At 43.6% G+C, this 19,945-nt stretch overlaps 1 protein-coding gene across 1 annotated transcript in view; it reads left to right on the top strand.

Moving 5' to 3' along the window:
* The window catches only part of LOC119332454 (disease resistance protein RGA5-like), a 21,326-nt gene extending 2,760 nt beyond the window's left edge, over positions 1–18,566 (top strand). The window contains exons 2-5 of the mRNA XM_037605641.1: positions 12,549–14,461; positions 17,667–17,677; positions 17,987–18,328; positions 18,492–18,566. Coding sequence (XP_037461538.1) covers positions 12,549–14,461; positions 17,667–17,677; positions 17,987–18,328; positions 18,492–18,566 — 2,341 coding nt within the window. The remainder of the gene's footprint in view (positions 1–12,548; positions 14,462–17,666; positions 17,678–17,986; positions 18,329–18,491) is intronic.
* The last annotated feature ends 1,379 nt before the right edge of the window (positions 18,567–19,945 follow it).

Raw genomic sequence — 19,945 nt, 5'->3', positions numbered from 1 at the left:
TATCATCAATGTCGCACAAACCATATTAATTCATACATACACACATGTATAGCTATATACAATTTCTCCTACATATGCATGTTGCCTTCGGAGCCAGTGGCATTAGCCTAATTGGTGCCTTCGGAGCACGATGACAATTGGAAGTGGTTCATGACCTGGTCGATGGGGGCGGTAGCGGGTAATAGTATTCTCCCTTCGGATTTATGACCTGGTCGATCAAAAATCCCGATATTTCCTCTTGAAGTGCTTCTACGCGCTCCGTTTCTAGGAGCATGTCCCGCACCTCTTTGAACTGTTAAGAAGGAGATCAATATGCATGTGTATTAGTTGTGTGACTAGATATCGATAATGGTGTAAAAATTGTGAATAGTGTTCTGACAAGCGTACCCATTCCTGTCTTTGAGATCTGCTCCTTTCGGACGACATCATGCGAATGTTCTCGCAAACGCAGAATGCACACAGATCAGTCCCCTGCGCCTGCTTCAGGGCCTTTATTACGAGAATGGAATTTAATTTGATCAGATAATAATTAATCAAGCATGATAATTAAAGAGATGGCAGCTAGCTAGCTAGCTAGTACTACTTAATTACTTACCTTGGGTCGAAACCATTTCAGCTGTGGTTTCCATTCGCCTTCCGTGACGCTGATGAACCTTGCCAAGCCCTACCCTCCGACAAAGAAAATGAATAAAGGGGTTATTAAATAGTTCATATCATGAAATGACGAACTAAATATGCCGAGATATATAGTTAATAATGATTGAAATTACCTATTGACTATCCCAAACAAGATGTTATAGTCACTATTTGCTTTGAGTAGCGAGTCCAGTATTTCAACTGTTCCGGCGTCAACTTTAATGATACACAAGATCCAGTGAAATCTGCATGCACACACGTTTGCATGTCTTAATTAAGCGGGCATATGTAAGCAAAAACATGTAGCTAGCTAGTAGGCAAAAACAGAGAATTTGTAGTACAAGAAAGTGTGACTCACTGGAAGTTGTAAGGAAGTACTATATCTTCATTGTATTTGAGGCGCTTGAAGAACTCTAGCATGCTGTCCTCTACCTCTTTTTTATGATGCTTGTTTATTTTCCATGTGTATTCATTAACGGTGTTTGGGTCAATGAACTCAATGTCATAGCGTCCACCTTTTCTCATTTCATACATCTTCATACTGCATAATACCACATAAAAGAATATAGTGAGGATAATTACAGGTAATGATTGATCAAAAGGATCACTACAGCTAGCTTGAGACTTAAATTACAGAAAGAAATCACTTACGGACAATAGCAACTGACGATAGATTTGTCGAGTGCGTCTTGATTATATAACTGAAACAGTTCAGAATACTCAACGACCACAGCTTTCTCATGGTAGTAATCATCCTTCTTGACATACACCATGAGGGACTCTCGATCGGATCTCTTGGTAATGTCCATGTACCATTGATGCAATTCATACATTTTCGTTGGGAGCTTGTTGACATCTTCTGGCTCGACCAAAGGTTGGCCCCGGACATATTTCCGTTTTATTTCCTCCTCTGTAATCCCAGGCATGTCCTCGATCTCGCGGAGTTGTCCAACAGTGATCTTAAGTTCTTCAGCCTGCATTATATGCTCCTGGGTTATTACCACATCGCCCACCTCGGGAACGTAAACTGTTTGGCCACAATAATATTGGGCGCGCGTACTGTCACGTGTTGTTGGCGGCACAACAAGCGGGGGGATCGATTGCGCCGCCTGTTTTCCCAGCTGGGCAACAGTTTTCCCGCATTTTTTGACAGCTGCTTGTTGTTTGCTCGAGCTCGAGCTCGCCTCCTTCTGTAGACATTATCGATGTAACTTCCTGATGTGGCGCTCATAGTATGTGTCAACAGGCTTAGGAGCTGGTGGTTGAGCCATACGAATGAAGTGTTCAACTACTTCCAAAGGCACTTTCTCCCTTGGCGGCGGTGGCGGTTTCGGTCCAAAATGGGCGTCGAGTTCTGCCCGCACTATGGCATTGGTTTGCTCCTCGGTCCTGTCGTAAGCCCTCACAGGAAGAGGAGTAGTGAGGTTTGGACCATATTTATATCGCTTGCCTCCGCCTGTACTTCCTGTACTATGACCTCGACTCATACCGCTACGCGCCATAGCTGCGGGGTGTCTCTTCTGCGATTGCTGAGGCGGCGGAGACGGCTGACGGGGCTGAGTTGGACGAGGAGGAGTGGCCTGAAGCTGTGCCGGACTTGCAATGGTCTGAGGTTGTGCCAGACTTGGAGGAGGAGTGGACGTCTGACGCTGTGTCGGACTTGGAGGAGGAGTGGCCTGACACTTTGCCGGACTTGGAGGAGGAGGAGTGGCCTCACGCGTTGGTGGACTTGGAGGAGCGGGAGTCTACTGACTCGGTGGCGGACTTCGACGAGGAGTCGGGTGACGCGGTGTCGGTGGCCTTCGAAAGATGATGCAATCATTTCTCCATAGGATGACATGATGTATGACCTCTCTCAATGTGTGCTCGTCGTCACCTCCAGGAATGTCAAGCTGTAGCTCCGAATATGGGTCCACCACCTCATCAACCAAGACACGAGCATAGCCCGCTGGAATTGGGTTGCAATGGAAGGTTTCCTCGGGGGAATTTGAAAAAGCAACGGCGTCCGCCACCTTCATGGATATGTTCCTCATTTTGAAGTGTAGCTCGCAGTTAGTGTTCTCCGTGATGTCATCCACGGGGTATCTATCCAGCACTGCGTCGCCCGGGGCGGAACCCACGCTGCTTCTCGGCATGGATGGGGCGGTGGTATCCAATGCTGGATCATCCGCTAGCTGCTACACCTGCTGAGACCCCCTTTGCTGGCTAAGTGAGTCGATCTGCTCCTGCTGCCGCTGGAATTTAGCTGCCAGTTCCGCTTGACTTGCTTCTAGGCCTTGAAGGCGTTCATAGTCCCGCTTCCTCTGCTCCTCCTCCATCTTCCTATTCTTCTCCTCCGCAATCTTCTTTCTCGCACGGGTTCTGTAGTCGGCGTTCCAGTCCGAAAACCCCTCATACCACGGAAGAGAGCCCTTGCCTCGTGTTCTTCCCGGGTGTTCAGAATTTCCCAGGGCACACGTAAGATCGTCGTTCTCTCTGTTGGGCTGGAACACCCCCGATCGAGCCTCTTCTATTGCAACAAGTAGCGCATCGTCGGCTCCGTTCAGACATGCCTTCGTCGAAACATTGCCTGTCTTCGGGTCCAACTCCCCCCATGCGCATAGAACCAAGTCCTGCACCTGGGGGGCAGCTCTTAGTAACCGGAGTGACACTTGCATCTTCCATCTCTTTCTCATACTTATCCCACTTAGGCATTGCCACCGCGTAGCCACCTGGCCCCAGCTTATGTAACTTATCCTTTTTTTCGGCATTCTTCTTGTTTATTCTCGACCATTCCTTAGCTAATTCTGAATCCTTGAATTTCACGAAATTGTCCCAAAGAGCACTTTGATTCTCTAGTATCCCCTTGAATACTGGAGTCTTCCTTCCTCCCTTGACGTACTTCTCCCACGTCGTTCTCTTATGGTTCTTGAATGCAACCGACATCTTACTAAAAGCAGCATCGTTGACTTTCCGCACATCTGCTTCTGTGAAATGATCTGGTAGGGTGAAATGTTCCATGAGAGTATCCCAAAGCAGTTTTTTTTATTCTCGTCGACAAAAGTAACATTTGGACGTGGCTTTGCTGGCTTTCTCCATTCTTGAAGGGAGATCGGGAGTTGGTCCTTCACAAGAACTCCGCACTGACGAACGAACTTGTCCGCAATCTTCTTAGGCGCTAATGGTTCGCCATTAGGTTTGAATGCCTCGATATTGTACTTTACGCCCTCCTTCAACTTTTTGTTCGGGCCTCGTTTCGTCCTTTTGCCTGAAGATTTGCTCGATCCGGATGGCTGAAAGAAGAAAGATCGATTCGTTAATATATCTTCAACTCATTTAAAACATGTGATGATCACCAGATTCCTGCTTATATAAATATATATACCTCGCCGGTGTTTGTTGTTTCAGAATCAACATGTTCTTCATCGTAGTTCATGACTTCATCTTCTCGGTCGTCGCGATCGAATATCATATCACCCTCTCCGGTGTTGTTTAGAAATTCGGAGTCGTCAAAATCTTCTTCATTCTGATCATCATCTGGCCCGTGTATGATATCAAACATGGTCTGTTCTCTCTCTCTGTCGGTATTGTCCGCCATAGCTTTTATTTAACTATGCCAAAAGAAATATAAAACAATTTAGTATAATCTTGAATAATAGATATAATCTCGAATACATCGTCTCGAATAATAGATATAATCTCGAATACATCGTCTCGAATAATAGATTTAATCTCGAATACATCGTCTCGAATAATATATAATATTGAATAGTACATCACTGGCTAGGCGGTGGACACCCAAAGAGAAGGAACCCTCACAGGATCATAGCTGAAGTGAGATCCCTGAAGAAACTGCCAGGTATTGGAGAACCTGCCGCCCTCTAACGCAACCATGTAGCGATGGACGTGCTCGTCCTCCTCCCTGACACGACGACGTACCACCTCCGGCGGGGCCGACTCCCTCCGCACCGAAACTGGCCCACGCGAACGCCACCAAACAAGATCAGGGTCGACGACGGAACCCGGGGCCGGGTTCCTCATCAAGCGGCGCGCCCATCCAGGCAGCACCTCCCAGTGCCAGCCCGGCGGAGCCTAGTCCCGGACATGGGTCAGCTGGACGTCGTCGCGGACGTGTCGACGGCGATGATGCGGGCCGGGCATCGTCGACAACAAATACTAGCTATATGCCCGCAAGAAGTAACATTTTTTTAATGATTGGATTTTGATAACTAAAATTTTTAACATTTCTATATAACACTAATTATGCTATCATTGCATATGTCAAAATTCTATATGCTATTTCATACTAATTAAATATCTAACACTAAAAACAGAAAACACAACTTTTATACATCCATTAAAAAACTGAAAAACAACATTATATAAAAAAAATTCCATACTAATTAAACACTAATTATATCCATCTAACATGCATTCATACATATATACTAGTGAAAAAATAATAATCTAAAAAATCTAAACTAAATAAACATACAAAATACGTATATACTAATATATACATGCATTAATTCATACATATGTACGTGTGTGTGTGTGTTCATCATGCTTGTGTGTGTGTGTATGGGCTCGGGGAGGGGCGGCGCCCATGGTGGCCGCCGGGGGCGAGGGAGAGGGGTTAGAGGGGGAGAGCTCACAGCGGGGTGACGGCGACGGGCCGGGGTGTGACGCGGGGGCGGCGACGCGGGGACGGTGCGACGAGGACGGGCCCGGGGCGGCGACGGGGACAAGGGCGGCGACGGGGACGGGGGCGGCGACGGGGACGGGGGCAGCGACGGGGACGGGGCGGCGACGGCGACGACGTCGATCGATCGGGGCGCGCAGGCGGTGCTTCAATGGGGAAACAGAGGGAGAATGAAATTTTCGTAAGTGTTGTATATATAGAAGGCACCTTTAGTACCGGTTGAAGCCATCAACCGGTACTAAAGGCCTGTTTTGTCCAGGCCAAGCGGCGGGAAGCACCCCCCTTTAGTACCGGTTGGTGCCACGAACCGATACTAAAGGGGGGTACGCTGCCAAGTGAGGGGCACAAAAGTTTAGTCCCACCTCGCTAGCCGAGGGGCACTCGCACCTGCTTATAAGCCCCGCCGTCGCTGCTGTCTCGAGCTCCTCTCTTAAGCAGGCCTTCTGGGCCTACCTCTTCTGCGATGCCCTGTTGGGCCTACTGGGCTAGCGGGCCTGCATCTTGGCCCAACTTGAATTTGGGTTTGTAGTCGTATGCAGGCCGCTGTGGCCCAGTAGGTGGGCTTTTTTTCTTATTTTTTTGCTTTATTTATTTTTGTGAATAACTTAACTTTGAAAATAGATTTTTCAGTGATTCTTTTTTCTTATGTTTAATATTAGTGTGTTTTATCATTATATTCAATTTGGTAATGCTTAGGTTATTTAAAAAATGAAATGCCTTTGTAACGGATGAGTTTTCGTCCGAAACCCTGATACTTCGAAACAGATTGTCCATTTTGTACACGAAGTGCATCCAGTTTTTGCGGTAACCCTCTCTACTTTTTTGCACATGCTATGTAGGTGAAATTATGATACCATGCCAACTTTCATCCTTTTCTGAGTTCATTTGAAATGCTTTTCAATTTCAGGGTCATTTAGCTGAAAAAATCAGTAAATGCATGAAAGAATTTGCTTGCACATAAAATTTCTTCGCGTTTCAAATGCCAAAACACATAACTAGCTACCCTAACTATTACAGAGATTCCCTCCTTGGTGTGAAACACCGAAGAAAGTGATGATAGTTAAGCCGATCACATCCCAGATCTTTGGGTGTGAAACTTTTTCTTCGCGTGTGTCCCTTTGCGTCGTAGCAATGGAAAATCTTCATCATTTAACGGGATGCTCAGGTCAATATTCACTATGAATGGAGCAATTTCATCAAACTTTTCATAATCTTCTGACTTGTCTGTCTTGTCATCCACTCCCACGATGTTTCTCTTTCCAGAAAGAACTATATGCCGCTTTGGCTCATCGTACGATGCATTCGCTTCCTTATCTTTTCTTTTTCTTGGCTTGGTAGACATGTCCTTCACATAGAAAATCTGTGCCACATCATTGGCTAGGACGAATGGTTCGTCTGCATACGCAAGATTGTTGAGATCCACTGTTATCATTCCGTACTGCGGGTCTTCCGTTACCCCGCCTCGTGTCATATTGACCCATTTGCACCGAAACAAAGGGACCTTCAAACCACGTCGATAGTCAAGTTCCCATATGTCCTGTATATAACCATAATATTTTTCCTTTCCCGTCTTGGTTTCTGCATCAAAGCGGACACCACTATTTTGGTTCGTGCTCTTCTTATCTTGGGCGATCGTGTAAAATGTATTACCATTTATCTCGTACCCTTTGAAAGTCATTATATTCGAAGATGGTAACTGAGACAACAAGTACATGTCATCTTCAATAGAGGTGTCATGCATGGTACGTGCTTGCAACCAGCTGGCGAAACTCCTGGTTTGTTCATGTGTAATCCAGTCATCAGACCGATCCGGGTGTTTGGAGCGTAGCAAATTCTTGTGTTCATCCATATACGGAGCCACCAAGGCGAAATTCTGTAGAACTGTGTAGTGTGCTTCAGTGAGAGAATGTCCGTCCATACATATTATTTGTTCCCCTCCTAGCGTGCCTTTTTCATCCAGTCTACCCTTATGCCGCGATTCAGGAACACCAATCGGCTTAAGGTCAGGAATAAAGTCAATACAAAACTCAATGACTTCCTCATTTTGACGGCCCTTGGAGATGCTTCCTTCTGGCCTAGCACGGTTATGAACATATTTCTTTAAGACTCCCATGAACCTCTCAAAGGGGAACATATTATGTAGAAATACAGGACCCAAAACGTTAATCTCTTCGCATAGGTGAACTAGGACGTGCGTCATGATGTTGAAGAAGGATGGTGGGAACACCAACTCTAAACTGACAAGACATTGCACCAAATCATTCTGTAACATTGGTATGATTTCTGAATCGATTACCTTCTGAGAGATTGCATTGAGAAATGCACATAGCTTCACAATGGCTAATCGAACGTTTTCCGGTAGAAGCCCCCTCAATGCAACCGGAAGCAGTTGCGTCATAATCAGGTGGCAGTCATGAGACTTTAGGTTCTGGAACTTTTTCTCTGCCATGTTTATTATTTCCTTTATATTCGACGAGAAGCCAGACGGTACCTTAATACTGAGCAGGCATTCAAAAAAGATTTCCTTCTCTTCTTTGGTAAGAGCGTAGCTTGCATGACCCTGATGTATGCCGTCTTTTTCGTGCATACGTTGCTGGTCCTCCCGTGCCTCAGGTGTATCTTTTGTCTTCCCATACACACCCAAGAAGCCAAGCAGGGTCACACAAAGATTCTTCGTCAGGTGCATCACGTCGATTGCGGAGCGGACCTCGAGGTCTTTCCAATAGGGCAGGTCCCAAAATATAGATTTCTTCTTCCACATGGGTGCGCGTCCGTCAGCGTCATTCGGAACAGGTTGTCCACTAGGACCCTTTCCAAAGACCACCTTCAAATCCTTGACCATATCATGTACATCAGCACCAGTACGGTGGCGAGACTTCGTCCGGTGATCCGCCTCACCTTTGAAATGCTTGCCTTTCTTTCTTACGGGATGCCTGCTCGGAAGAAATCGACAATGTCCCAGGTACACATTCTTATTACCCAAATATATACTGTCGGTATCGTCCAAACAGTGCGTGCATGCGCGGTATCCCTTGTTTGTCTGTCCTGAAAGGTTACTGAGAGTAGGCCAATCATTGATGGTCACGAACAGCAACGCCTTTAGGTCAAATTCTTCCCCCATGTGCTCATCCCATGCACGTACACCTGTTCCATTCCACAGTTGTAAGAGTTCTTCAACTAATGGCCTTAGGTACACATCAATGTCGTTGCCGGGTTGCTTAGGGCCTTGGATGAGCACTGGCATCATAATGAACTTCCGCTTCATGCACAACCAAGGAGGAAGGTTATACAAACATAGAGTCACAGGCCAGGTGCTATGGTTGCTGCTCTGCTCCCCAAAAGGATTAATGCCATCTGCGCTTAGACCAAACCATACACTCCTTGCGTCATCTGCAAACTCCTTCCCGTACTTTCTTTTGATTTTTCTCCACTATGACCCGTCAGCGGGTACTCTCAACTTTCCGTCTTTCTTACGGTCTTCTCTGTGCCATCGCATCGCCTTGGCATGCTCTTTGTTTTGGAACAAACGTTTCAACCGTGGTATTATAGGAGCATACCACATCACCTTGGCAGGAATCTTCTTCCTGGGGCGCTGGCCCTCGACATCACCAGGGTCATCGCGGCTGATCTTATAGCGCAATGCACCACATACCGGGCAAGCGTTCAAATCCTCGTACTCACCGCGGTAGAGGATGCAATCATTAGGGCATGCATGTATCTTATGCACCTCTAACCCTAGAGGGCAGACAACCTTCTTTGCTTCGTACGTACTCTCGGGCAATTCGTTGTCCTTTGGAAGCATATCCTTTATCATTACCAGCAACTTTCCAAATCCTTGTCAGATACACCATTCTCTGCCTTCCATTGCAGCAATTCCAGTGTGGTGCCCAGCTTTTTCTTGTCACCTACGCAATTCGGGTACAACAATTTTTTGTGATCCTCTAACATGCGCTGCAACTTCTTCTTTTCCAAATCACTTGCGCAGTTTCTCTTTGCATCGGCAATGGCCCGACCTATATCATCAACGGGCTCATCGGATGCCTCTTCTTCAGCTTCTTCCCGCATTACCGGCTCAGCTTCTTCCCCCATTGTTGTATCATCGTATTCAGGGAACCCATGGCCAGGATAGCTGTCGTCGTCCTCTTCTTCTTCATTGTCTTCCATCATAAACCCTCTTTCTCCGTGCTTGGTCCAAACATTATAATGGGGCATGAAACCGGACTTAAACAGGTGGACGTGAATGGTTCCTGACGTAGAGTAATTGTGACCATTCTTACAGCGAGCACATGGACAAGGCATAAAACCATCCGCCCGCTTGTCTGCCTCAGTCGCAAGCAGAAAAGTATGCACGCCCTCAATGAACTGGGGAGAGCATCGGTCATCGTACATCCATTGCCGGCTCATCTTCATTACACAACACCGAATAGACCAAATTAATACAAGTTCATACAACACTTAAATGCAACAAACAAATAACTCTCTAGCTAAAGCATTTAAATGCAACAACAAATACGATCAAGATCGCAACTAAGGTAACAATGGATCCAACAGCATAATGATACCAAGCCTCACTATCGATGGCATATTTTCTAATCTTTCTAATCTTCAAGCGCATTTTATCCATCTTGATCTTGTGATCATCGACGACATCGGCAACATGCAACTCCAATTCCATCTTCTCCCACTCAATTCTTTTCAATTTTTCTTTCAAGTACTCGTTTTCTCTTTCAACTAAATTTAACCTCTCGGCAATAGGGTCGGTTGGAATTTCCGGTTCACATACCTCTTAGAAAAAATTTCTATGTCAACTTGATGGGCATAATTTGTCATAAACACGAAATGCAACTAGTTTTAAAAGAGAATATACATACCACATCCGAATCATAACAAGGACTAGGGCCGACGGGGACGGATATCAAAACCATGGCACTATATGTATAACAAACAACGTACGGGTAAGATAATTATACGAGTAACTATATATCCAAATCACACAAACATCAATTTTTATATAAAATTTCATGAACAAGAGGCTCACCACAAGGTGGTGCCGGCGACGGGGCGGTGCGGGCGATCGACGGTGGCTACGATGGAGATTTAGAAGGCACTAAGTAAACCACACCTACATATGCAAACTAAGTGTTATTTTTGACCTCAGATTGCATATAAATCAAATACTAGCACATATATATATATATATATATATCCTCCCAAATTACTAAACTCACAAATTAATCACTATATAAAGCATTGCAAGAGCCAATCTAGCAATGAGAGATGAAAGGACAAAGTTGCTAACCTTTGTGATCATTTGAATGGATGGGGCCCTTCAAATCTTGACAAATTTTGGGCAAAATGTGTGATGAGCTCGAGAGGAAGAGGGGAAGAACAGAGAGGAGAGGGGAAAGGGGAAGAACAGAGCGAGCTCGGGTGGACGAAGGGTTTATGTAGGACGACCTTTAGTACCGGTTTGTGCCAAGAACCGGTACTAAAGGGGCTGGAGGGGCCCCATTCTGACAACATCCTGCCACCACTCTCATTAGTACCGGTTCGTGGCACGAACCGGTGCTAAAGGTTCACCACGAACCGGTACTAATGAAAGCGGCCCGGCTAGCAGTTGGAACCGGCACTAATGTATACATTAGTGCCGGCTCAAATACAAACTGGCACTAATGTGCTTCACGTTTGACCCTTTTTCTACTAGTCGATGACGACTCCTTGAGTGTCGTTCTCCCTCATGGGGGCATCGTTTTGGAGTAAGTGTTGGCTGAAGGGGACAAGAGGAGGAGTGGTGTTACATCTACCACAAGGCCGACAGCGGATCCCGGCGGCATGGCCTTGCATAGTTTCGACGACGGGCGCATGTGGATGGATACACATAGGACGGTGGCGTAATTTGGCGCCGTGATGGCATCGATGGCAGGCCTGGCAAGGTTGGTGTGCAGTACCTGCTCTGGAGATGAATCGATGGAAGACGGCGGCGACGACGTCTGAGAGTGCGCCTGACCGGTGTGTGACCCTGTCCCGGCATTGTGGCTTGGTTGATGCATCCGGCTTTTAAATGTTAGGTTTTGGTGCGATGTCTGTTTTGTATTTGGTTCGGACATTCGGCACCCCTTCATAAAGGGGATAGGAGTAGCGACGGGTGTTGCCAAGATGGTGGCTTTAACCTTACTGATGTATTATTTTGTAAAGTCTTTGTGAATAATTATTAAAATGGATGCATGCATCACCCAGATGCAGAGACCGGGGATATATCATCCTTTTCTTCAAAAAAAATTTCTTCATACTGGATCCTCTGTGCATCCATATGGTTGTGCTCTCATATCTCCTTCTTCTCTCTCATCCCATGTGACCCTGAGACCTCAGCCGCAGTTGTCGACCTCGTGTGACTGTTTGCATTACCAGCCACTCAAACCAGAAAAAATGTATTTTAGGGGTTATATTAAGTGGCTCCATAAATCGTTTAGAGCGGAAGTGAGGCAAACCAATAGTTCAGATCGGGAATGAACTTCTTGATTCTACTTGAAAAGCTGTTTGGATCCACACCTAGCTAGATTCTTTGTTCGCCCACACCACCACCTCATGGACTTCCTTTCTACACCTATTAAGCACATATGATTATTCATCATAATGTTTCGATCCATCCCTTGTTTGAAATTATGTCTCCTTGTCAATGTTACTGATCAGTCTTGATCCTTGTTTAAAACTGTTGCTTATCACCCAGTTCTCCGTAATCTGCCAAACTAAATAACTAATTAGCATGGATCAATGTACACACATGAATTAAATCTGTAGCATATAAATTGTACGGGTTTGCTAAATCTCATCTAGGTGAGAAATAACAAAGTCTCATCTAACTCCTATAAATCATTTGAGTAATCAAACAAAAAATAAAAAAATAAACCCGCACGAATCTTCATGAAAATCAAGTGGTTTAGGAGTTAGATGTGACTTGGTTAAGTCTCATCTAGATGAGAGCTAGACACACCCCTAAATTGTAACCATGGTTTGAAAACCGTTTGGCATAAGTTTCTAATTTTTCCTCTGCCTACCACCTATTTCACCAAAGCGCACGCCTTTTTTAACAATGATTTTCAACACCTGTAGTGTTCTTACATAGGAGTATTTTTTATGATGTCACTGTGTTCAAGTTTCTTTTTTTTTGTCTATCTTGCTGTACACTCTTTATATTAAAACCTGTTGACATCATCTTTGAATCCATGTGCAGGTATTTTGTTGTCGTTGATGATATATGGGATGTGGCTGCATGGAATGTTATTAAGCTTGCATTCCCCAAGACTAGTTCTCGCAGTATCATAATCACCACTACTCGTAGAAATGATGTTGCCGAATCATGCAGTTCATATTTCAGTGGCAATATTTATGGGGTAAGGCCTCTTACAGTGGTGCATTCAAGACAGCTATTTCACAGAAGACTATTCGACTCCCAAGAAAATTGCCCACCATACCTTGAAGAAGTATGTGATCAAATCTTGAAAAAATGTGCTGGGTTACCTTTGGCAATCATCGCTGTTTCTGGTTTGTTGGCTAACATAGAAAGAACAGAGGACCGATGGAACCAAATGAAACATTCAATTTGTCGTGCACTTGAAACAAATCCTTACATTGAAGGAATGATGAAGATATTATCATTTAGTTATTTTGATCTGCCTCCTTATCTAAAGAATTGTCTCTTATATGTGAGTATGTTTTCGGAAGATTCTTTTATTGAGAAGTATGATTTGATAAGGAGGTGGATAGGTGAAGGATTCATTCAAAAAGAAGACGGATATACAACACATGAGGTAGGAGAAAGGTGTTTTAACGAACTCGTCAATAGGTGTTTGATCCAATCCGTCGAGACAAATGAATATGGTAAAGTGAAGGCCTGCCGAGTTCATGACATAATTCTTGATTTCATAATATCCAAGTCCACCGAAGAGAACTTCATTACTTTCCTTAGTACTCCCATTCCGACAACTGGGACAGAAAGCAAAGTCATTCGTCAATTATTTTTGCAAGGCGTCAAGGAAGGAAATTCAACAATACCAACGACAGGTTTGGATCTGTCCCATGTCCGATCAGTCTCTGGATCTTTTGTGGAAATGCCTTCTTTGGAGAAGTTTAGACATCTGCGTGTTCTCAACTTACACGATTACCAACGATTGGGAGAACAAAATCTTGAAAATATAGTGAGGCTGTTCCAGCTAAGGTACCTGAGCTTCAGACATATAGGAATAAGAAAGCTCCCAGAACAAATTGGACGTTTAGGGTGCTTAGAGATCCTGGACCTAAGAGAAACTGATGTAATGGAATTACCTGCATCTATTGTTGATCTCAGAAAATTATCACATCTACTTGTTGATGTTGGTGTTAAATTTCCTGATGGTGTTGCGAACATGCAAGCATTGGAGACGTTGAAATTGGTCAGTGTCTCCAGACAATCATTAGACTTTCTGTCAAGCCTTGGCCAGCTGAAAAATTTGAGGAATCTGGTCCTTCACATTAGGTTCAATGTTAATTCTGACACTGGGCATACAAATGTGATTGGGGAGGTCATCTCTTCCCTGTGTAAGCTAGGCACCCAGAACCTTCGCTCTCTGACTATTATGGATTTGAGCGGCCTCTTACAGGAACCTTTGTGCCTGCCTACCCTCGAGAAACTTATCAACTGCTCTTTAGCCATCCCGCAGATTCCGAAATGGCTGAGCTCCCTCAAAAACCTCCAACAGTTAATCCTTCAAGTGGATGGAGTCAAGCAGGATGACCTATGCATGCTTGGGGCCTTACCCACTCTGCTCATTCTGCACCTCACGCAGAGAACAGAGTCAAGGAATAAGCTCAGAATAAGTGGTGAAGTTGGGTTCCGGTCATTGAGGATTTTTATTTATGATGGAAATGGTGTATCCCCGGTAGCTCTGATATTTGCCGCAGGATCCATGCCCAAGCTAGAAAAACTCAAGCTTGTTTGCCACGTAAATGAATCTGACTCTCCGAGCTTTGGAATCGAGAACCTCCCCTGCCTGCGTACTGTCAAATGCTTTGTAAATGGCAACGATGGCATTGTTGAAGCCGTAGAAACTGCCGTGGAGACAGCAGCGAGCACACATCCCAACCACCCTAGTCTAGGCTTTTGGAAAGGTAACAGTATATTTTTCTCCCGACTGCCCAGCTTTGATTAAACAAGCCAAGGCCCAGGAAATGGGGAGTTGCCGCTGGACCTGTAAATATTTACCCGGTGCGTATATCATCAGCATGCTAATATATCCTTCTCCCTTTTATGATGCATGAACCGATACATTAGTAGTACTATATATTTAGTTTTTTTTATAGAAAAGGAGGATTAACCCCGGCCTCAGCATAACTATCTTATTTAGTTGGTAGTATAATTTATTTCTAGGTTAAGCAGCAGTCTCTTGCTGGTCAAGTATATGCATTGAATTGTCATGAGTACTTGTTGGTCGGGCGACACCCAGATTTGAACTGGGGATAAAGGATTTGCAGTCCCTTGCCTTACCGTAACAACATCCAAGTTGCCATCCAAAAATGCATATGTTGTCTTGCCTCTCAAAGATAAGTATTCAAATGTGTCTTAATTTTCGTAGTTGTCGCTCCCAGCGCCAGATAACTGATGCGCACTTCAGATAGACCACAAACTAGTGGTACACATGTGAGGTTCTTGCACAAACTTTCTGCATTCGCGTACGGGCCTTTTTCTTGTGGTGATGGGAGGAAGATGACAGGCCAACTAGTTGTGCTGTTGCTACACATTGTGTATACCTTGAATTGGCTAGTGGTACATTTTGAAGTTCTCTTCTAAAAGTGGTGTGTTAATTATTTGGTCCTGCCCAACTTTACTAGAACTATATATATCATTTCTGTCTGCACTCCATTAGAAATGCATTCTTAGTTAAATATTTCCTTCTGCAAGCATAGACGTTCTTTGGCAAGGTTGACATCAACCAAGGAAATGCCTTTGTGCCACTGTCGCACTATCTACACTTCATGCGCTTCTCTCATCTTTTACAGTTATATACATGCTTGCTATATTTGTATTGCTGCTACATTTTGATGTTATCAATTATTATTTTTTGCAGTGCTAGTCTCTAGATGCTTCAGTAGCAGATTATTATTTATGTGTTTTCTCTATTCGTTAATGAGTTGCATGAAGATGAGGCATCGGATCACTACAACCTCTCTCTTGAGGAGACTAAGACAATATTACCCAATTAATTTGGAAGTAGAAACCAAGAACATCAGAGTTGCTGCTAGATGCTTCTGCTTACCTGGTACATCATCTCAAATTTGAACAGGTTTTACAAGAAGTTGTAGCTTTATCCCTTGTTTCAGACTTTTTCTTGGCTTGTGGTGTGAACTTTGTGTGTTTGGACTCTTTGCATCTTCAGTACGTCTTCAGTTTTTATTGACCGACGAATTCCCCCTTAAGAAAAGGAACTTCGCCTAATGCGCTTCACAAGCTATGACTTTGTAATGGCACTACTAATCATATCATCACACTTTCTTAGAAGCAGAGTACATGGACTAAAATTAGGCTCATTAAGTGCATAAGCAATGAAAAATAAGCTTTTTATTGCTAAGAATTTGTCTTGTTAACACCTGGTCCTGTACAACTTAGGATAATTTCCCTTGTTTGTTCTCCTTAATTAATTTAGTCATGTATTGTTGTTCATTTCCTTCACCAAGTTCTCTGGAAAGCTGAAAAAAGAGACCATTTCCATTAAAGAAATGGTGAACGAGCTAGTACTATTCCTTGAGCAATAGTTACCGTTCCCCTCCCTCAAAAAACAACTTGTCTTTGGCGAGAGCTAGACATCAAGGAAACTTTGTGCAACTGTTATGCTAGGTTCCCAGCTAGGCAAAACACTTCATAAGTAAGCCATTGTCATTTTCTCGGCGATTTGGATGTTGTGATTCTTAAAGTCTTTTATAGTTCAATATTCGTTTGCTATGTATATCACCATTAATTTTCGATGTTACCAATGATTTGCAGTGATTCTCTCCATATGCTTCAGTAACAGATGATAAATTTTAAGTGTCCTGGCTGGTGTTGGAATGGATACCTCTCTGTTCGTGAATGGACTGCATGCATGAAGACGATGCTAATGATGCTTGACATGGAAATAAACTGCAGCATGTCCTTGAATCTTGCACTCAACTCGGCGAGAAGTAAATAATGCAGCACAGCAGCAGCACAATTTTGCCAAATTAAGTATCACCATCTCTGTCCGATTCATTTAGTTGTGAAAGCATTGTACTGGTGGTAGAATTTCAAGTTTGACCTATGTTTGCCTTTGTTGGCTCTAAGAGATATTGTTTCTTGTTGGGAAACTCGTATGAGATGTTAATTACTCCTTAAATATGGGCTATAGCACTAGGGTCTGCTAGCAACATTCTTCAGTTTCTTACATTTTCAGTTGTTAGAGTTTCTGCATCAATAAGCTCTACCTATGACTTGTTCATTTCTAAGCCAGTTTAGAAGTATTGAATTCATGCTCTACCCAGTTGCTCCAGAAGATCAAGCTGATGAGAAAGGATGGGCAATGCATTTATACTTGAACAAACCCCACCCACCCCCCCCCCACCCCTCTTGTGCGGCTCCCTCGGGTCTAAACATGGACCAAAGTGGGCTACAATTTTTTATTTTTAAATTGCACCAGTCGGGTCTTGAACTCGAGACCTCGTTGCTTTGATGCCATGGTAAATTCATGCTCCAACCAACTCATCCAAAAGTTCAAATTATTGAAGATGGTCAGACATTATACTCCAACACTCCTGCTCATGCCTATGCTCCTTTGAAGTTTATGACGTGGGCAGTGGAAGCAGTGTCAGGCTGCAATTAGTTATTGTATTTACTGGGTTTTGAACCCTGAACCGATTGGTGAACTGGTTAGGCGCATAAATTTTTTACCAAGAGGTTCATGGTTCAAAAACTAATAAATAAAATAAATAATTGCAGCTTGCCCCGACTTCCGTTGCCCACGTCATAAATTTTAAAGCAGCATAGACGTGAGGGGAGTGTCGCAGTATAATGTCCAAAGCTGACCCCTAGAGAAGGATCTATATAGACGTGAAGGAGATGTTGGAGTATAACTTATCTACATAGATTTGGCAGCTACTTGTAGTTGGCATGAAGGGTCTTATCAGCCAACCATTGTGAACTGCAAATTAAATATACAGAATTATGCCAACTTTCACTCATCATCCTGGAACTTGGTAGCAACTAGTTCGTTGGAAATGCACAAGTTGTTTCTATCAGCAGAAAAAATCCTTTACTAGATCTGTTGTCGATATATAAAACCATTAGTTGGGACCTGTGGTATTTCAGGTCGAGCTCCAGTGAGTTCGGATTAACAGTAAAATCAAAAAAAAAATTAATAAAATTTTGATTTTTTTTGCGTTCTAAGTGATGAAATTTTCATCGTGAGATCGCATTTGCAGAAGGCAGGACAAAAAAATGATACTCCGAAAATGCTACTTTCAAAAGCATTTTCGGAGCAGTGACCTCCTTCATGACGGGAAGCACTAAAGCAACAGGATTGCATCCCCTTCGTTCACAACCTTGTAACCACCACACCCAATCGGAGTTTGCTCTATCGGCCTCAAATAAAAGTAAATTATTGTACATGACCGTGTCCATAATGCGAGGGTGGCTACGATCCTGGTCATAGCAGTGTAGGGAGGCAGTTATCTATGTCAAATGCTGGAGATGATGGTTACGAACAAGGACAGAGCAGTCAGGTAGAAGGAGGAAATGCTTATGGTTATGAACCAGGGCAGAGTGGTCAGGTAGAAGGAGAAAATGCCGATGGTGATTACAATGGAGAGGTGGACACTGACGAGGTAGATGGGCACATGCAGGACCAGATGGAAGAAGAAGACACCGATGTTGAAAGGGGTCATGCCGATGATTCTGACGAGTCAGATGAAGAAGAAAATGCAGAGGAGGTCCCGAATCCTCACTACACCATAACACTAATGCAAAGGCAGGTAATCTGCTGGGAGAAAGCCATTAAGAGGGCAGACAAACTGCCGGCAGAGTGTTTCTACCGGCAGATAGAACCGCCACTAGAACGGCTGCCGGGGATTACTTGTCCCGGCAGATAAACTATTCCCGGCAGTTTCTCTTCCCCGGCCTATATATCGCCGGCAGATCATTTTGTCCTGGCAGACTGGTCATAGCACAGGATCTATAATTGCTGGCAGTGAAACTGCCGGCACAAACTAGTCTTCCCGGCAGTTAGTATGCCATCATGTTGTTTTCACTAGCAAACTAGTATACATATCTCTAATTTAATATCCACACTGCGTCAGGCAATCAAAACAAATCACAACTTATACATATAGTTTCAATCGAAGTTACATATAGGCCTCATTCAAAACCTCGAACTTCACAAATATTTTTAGACTGAAAAAAACCAATACTTCAACATCCATACATGCGTTCAGTAGCAACCAGCTACAGCTGTAAACAAACTTTACATGAGCCGATAAGATTTCGAGTCTTCAAACTATGGTACACACATGGTTTAAGCTCAGCACATGGTTGCAACCATCCTGTGAAATTGTATTATTCGAAGATGGCCACATGTCTCCAGCAGAAGAGTCATGAGCTTGCAATGCTTTGAAGGTATTACTGTAAAAAGAACCATTACGTAGACATCCAAGTTGACTGGTACAACTACTATCATATAGAAACATCTTCCAGTGACGATGCCAACCTGAATAGATAAGATAGTACAACTGCTATGAGCTAATAACTTTGGTTAATGAGCTATATTGTAGCACATAAAAATGAACATAGGCTCAGACAACAAATACATATTTCCATAATAATCATTTTGCAAACAAAAAACCAAACCATAGTGACATTTTCAAAGAAAGTAGCTTACAACTACATATGGCAGCTGACATGTTTTCAAACTTCCCATGTGTACCAATCGTATTGCAGTTGAGTACGAATTCACAAGTATTGATACTTTCCATTACAATTCAAGCTATGTATAAACATTACGAGAGATGTTTCCTTCCGCACAAACAACACAGGTTCATGCATAATGTGTATATAATTATGGAAGATAGATCATGCAAGACCATGAAGAAATCTGGAAGCATGATGCCAGTTGATGGACGAATCAAATGAAAAACAAGGATATGTGTTTCTTTTAATGAGAAGTAAAATATAAGGAACCACCATCTCTACATTCAAGACAACCCTAAAAAGTGATAGCCTTTTGCCCTGTGATCCAAAAAGAGCGGAGCCACCAGGCAAGATACATATATCATTGACAACTTTAGTATCAAGAGGAAGTTGTATTGTACGAGATTCACGGTTAGATAGCATGCTAGCCTGCTGACATTGAAAATTAGCGGCACATCATGCTAGCCTGTGATGCAAAACTATAAGGTGTTGCAAAAGCTTAGCGATGATATCCATTAATTTGGCAATGAACAAGATTTAAATGTACCCTTCTAAGAACATGTTCTCCGCCTACACAAGGCACCTTCCCAGATTCTTCATTAATGTTTGTCCCTTTATCCAAATCAAGTTGACCATGTGACCATAACCGGCACATTATTAACTTAAAAAAGTAAACACACAAATAT

This window comes from Triticum dicoccoides, chromosome 7A (assembly GCF_002162155.2).
Source record: "Triticum dicoccoides isolate Atlit2015 ecotype Zavitan chromosome 7A, WEW_v2.0, whole genome shotgun sequence".
Taxonomy (NCBI): domain Eukaryota; kingdom Viridiplantae; phylum Streptophyta; class Magnoliopsida; order Poales; family Poaceae; genus Triticum; species Triticum dicoccoides.
Note: the sequence above shows the minus strand (reverse complement) of the source record. Positions and strands in the feature narration are given on the sequence as shown.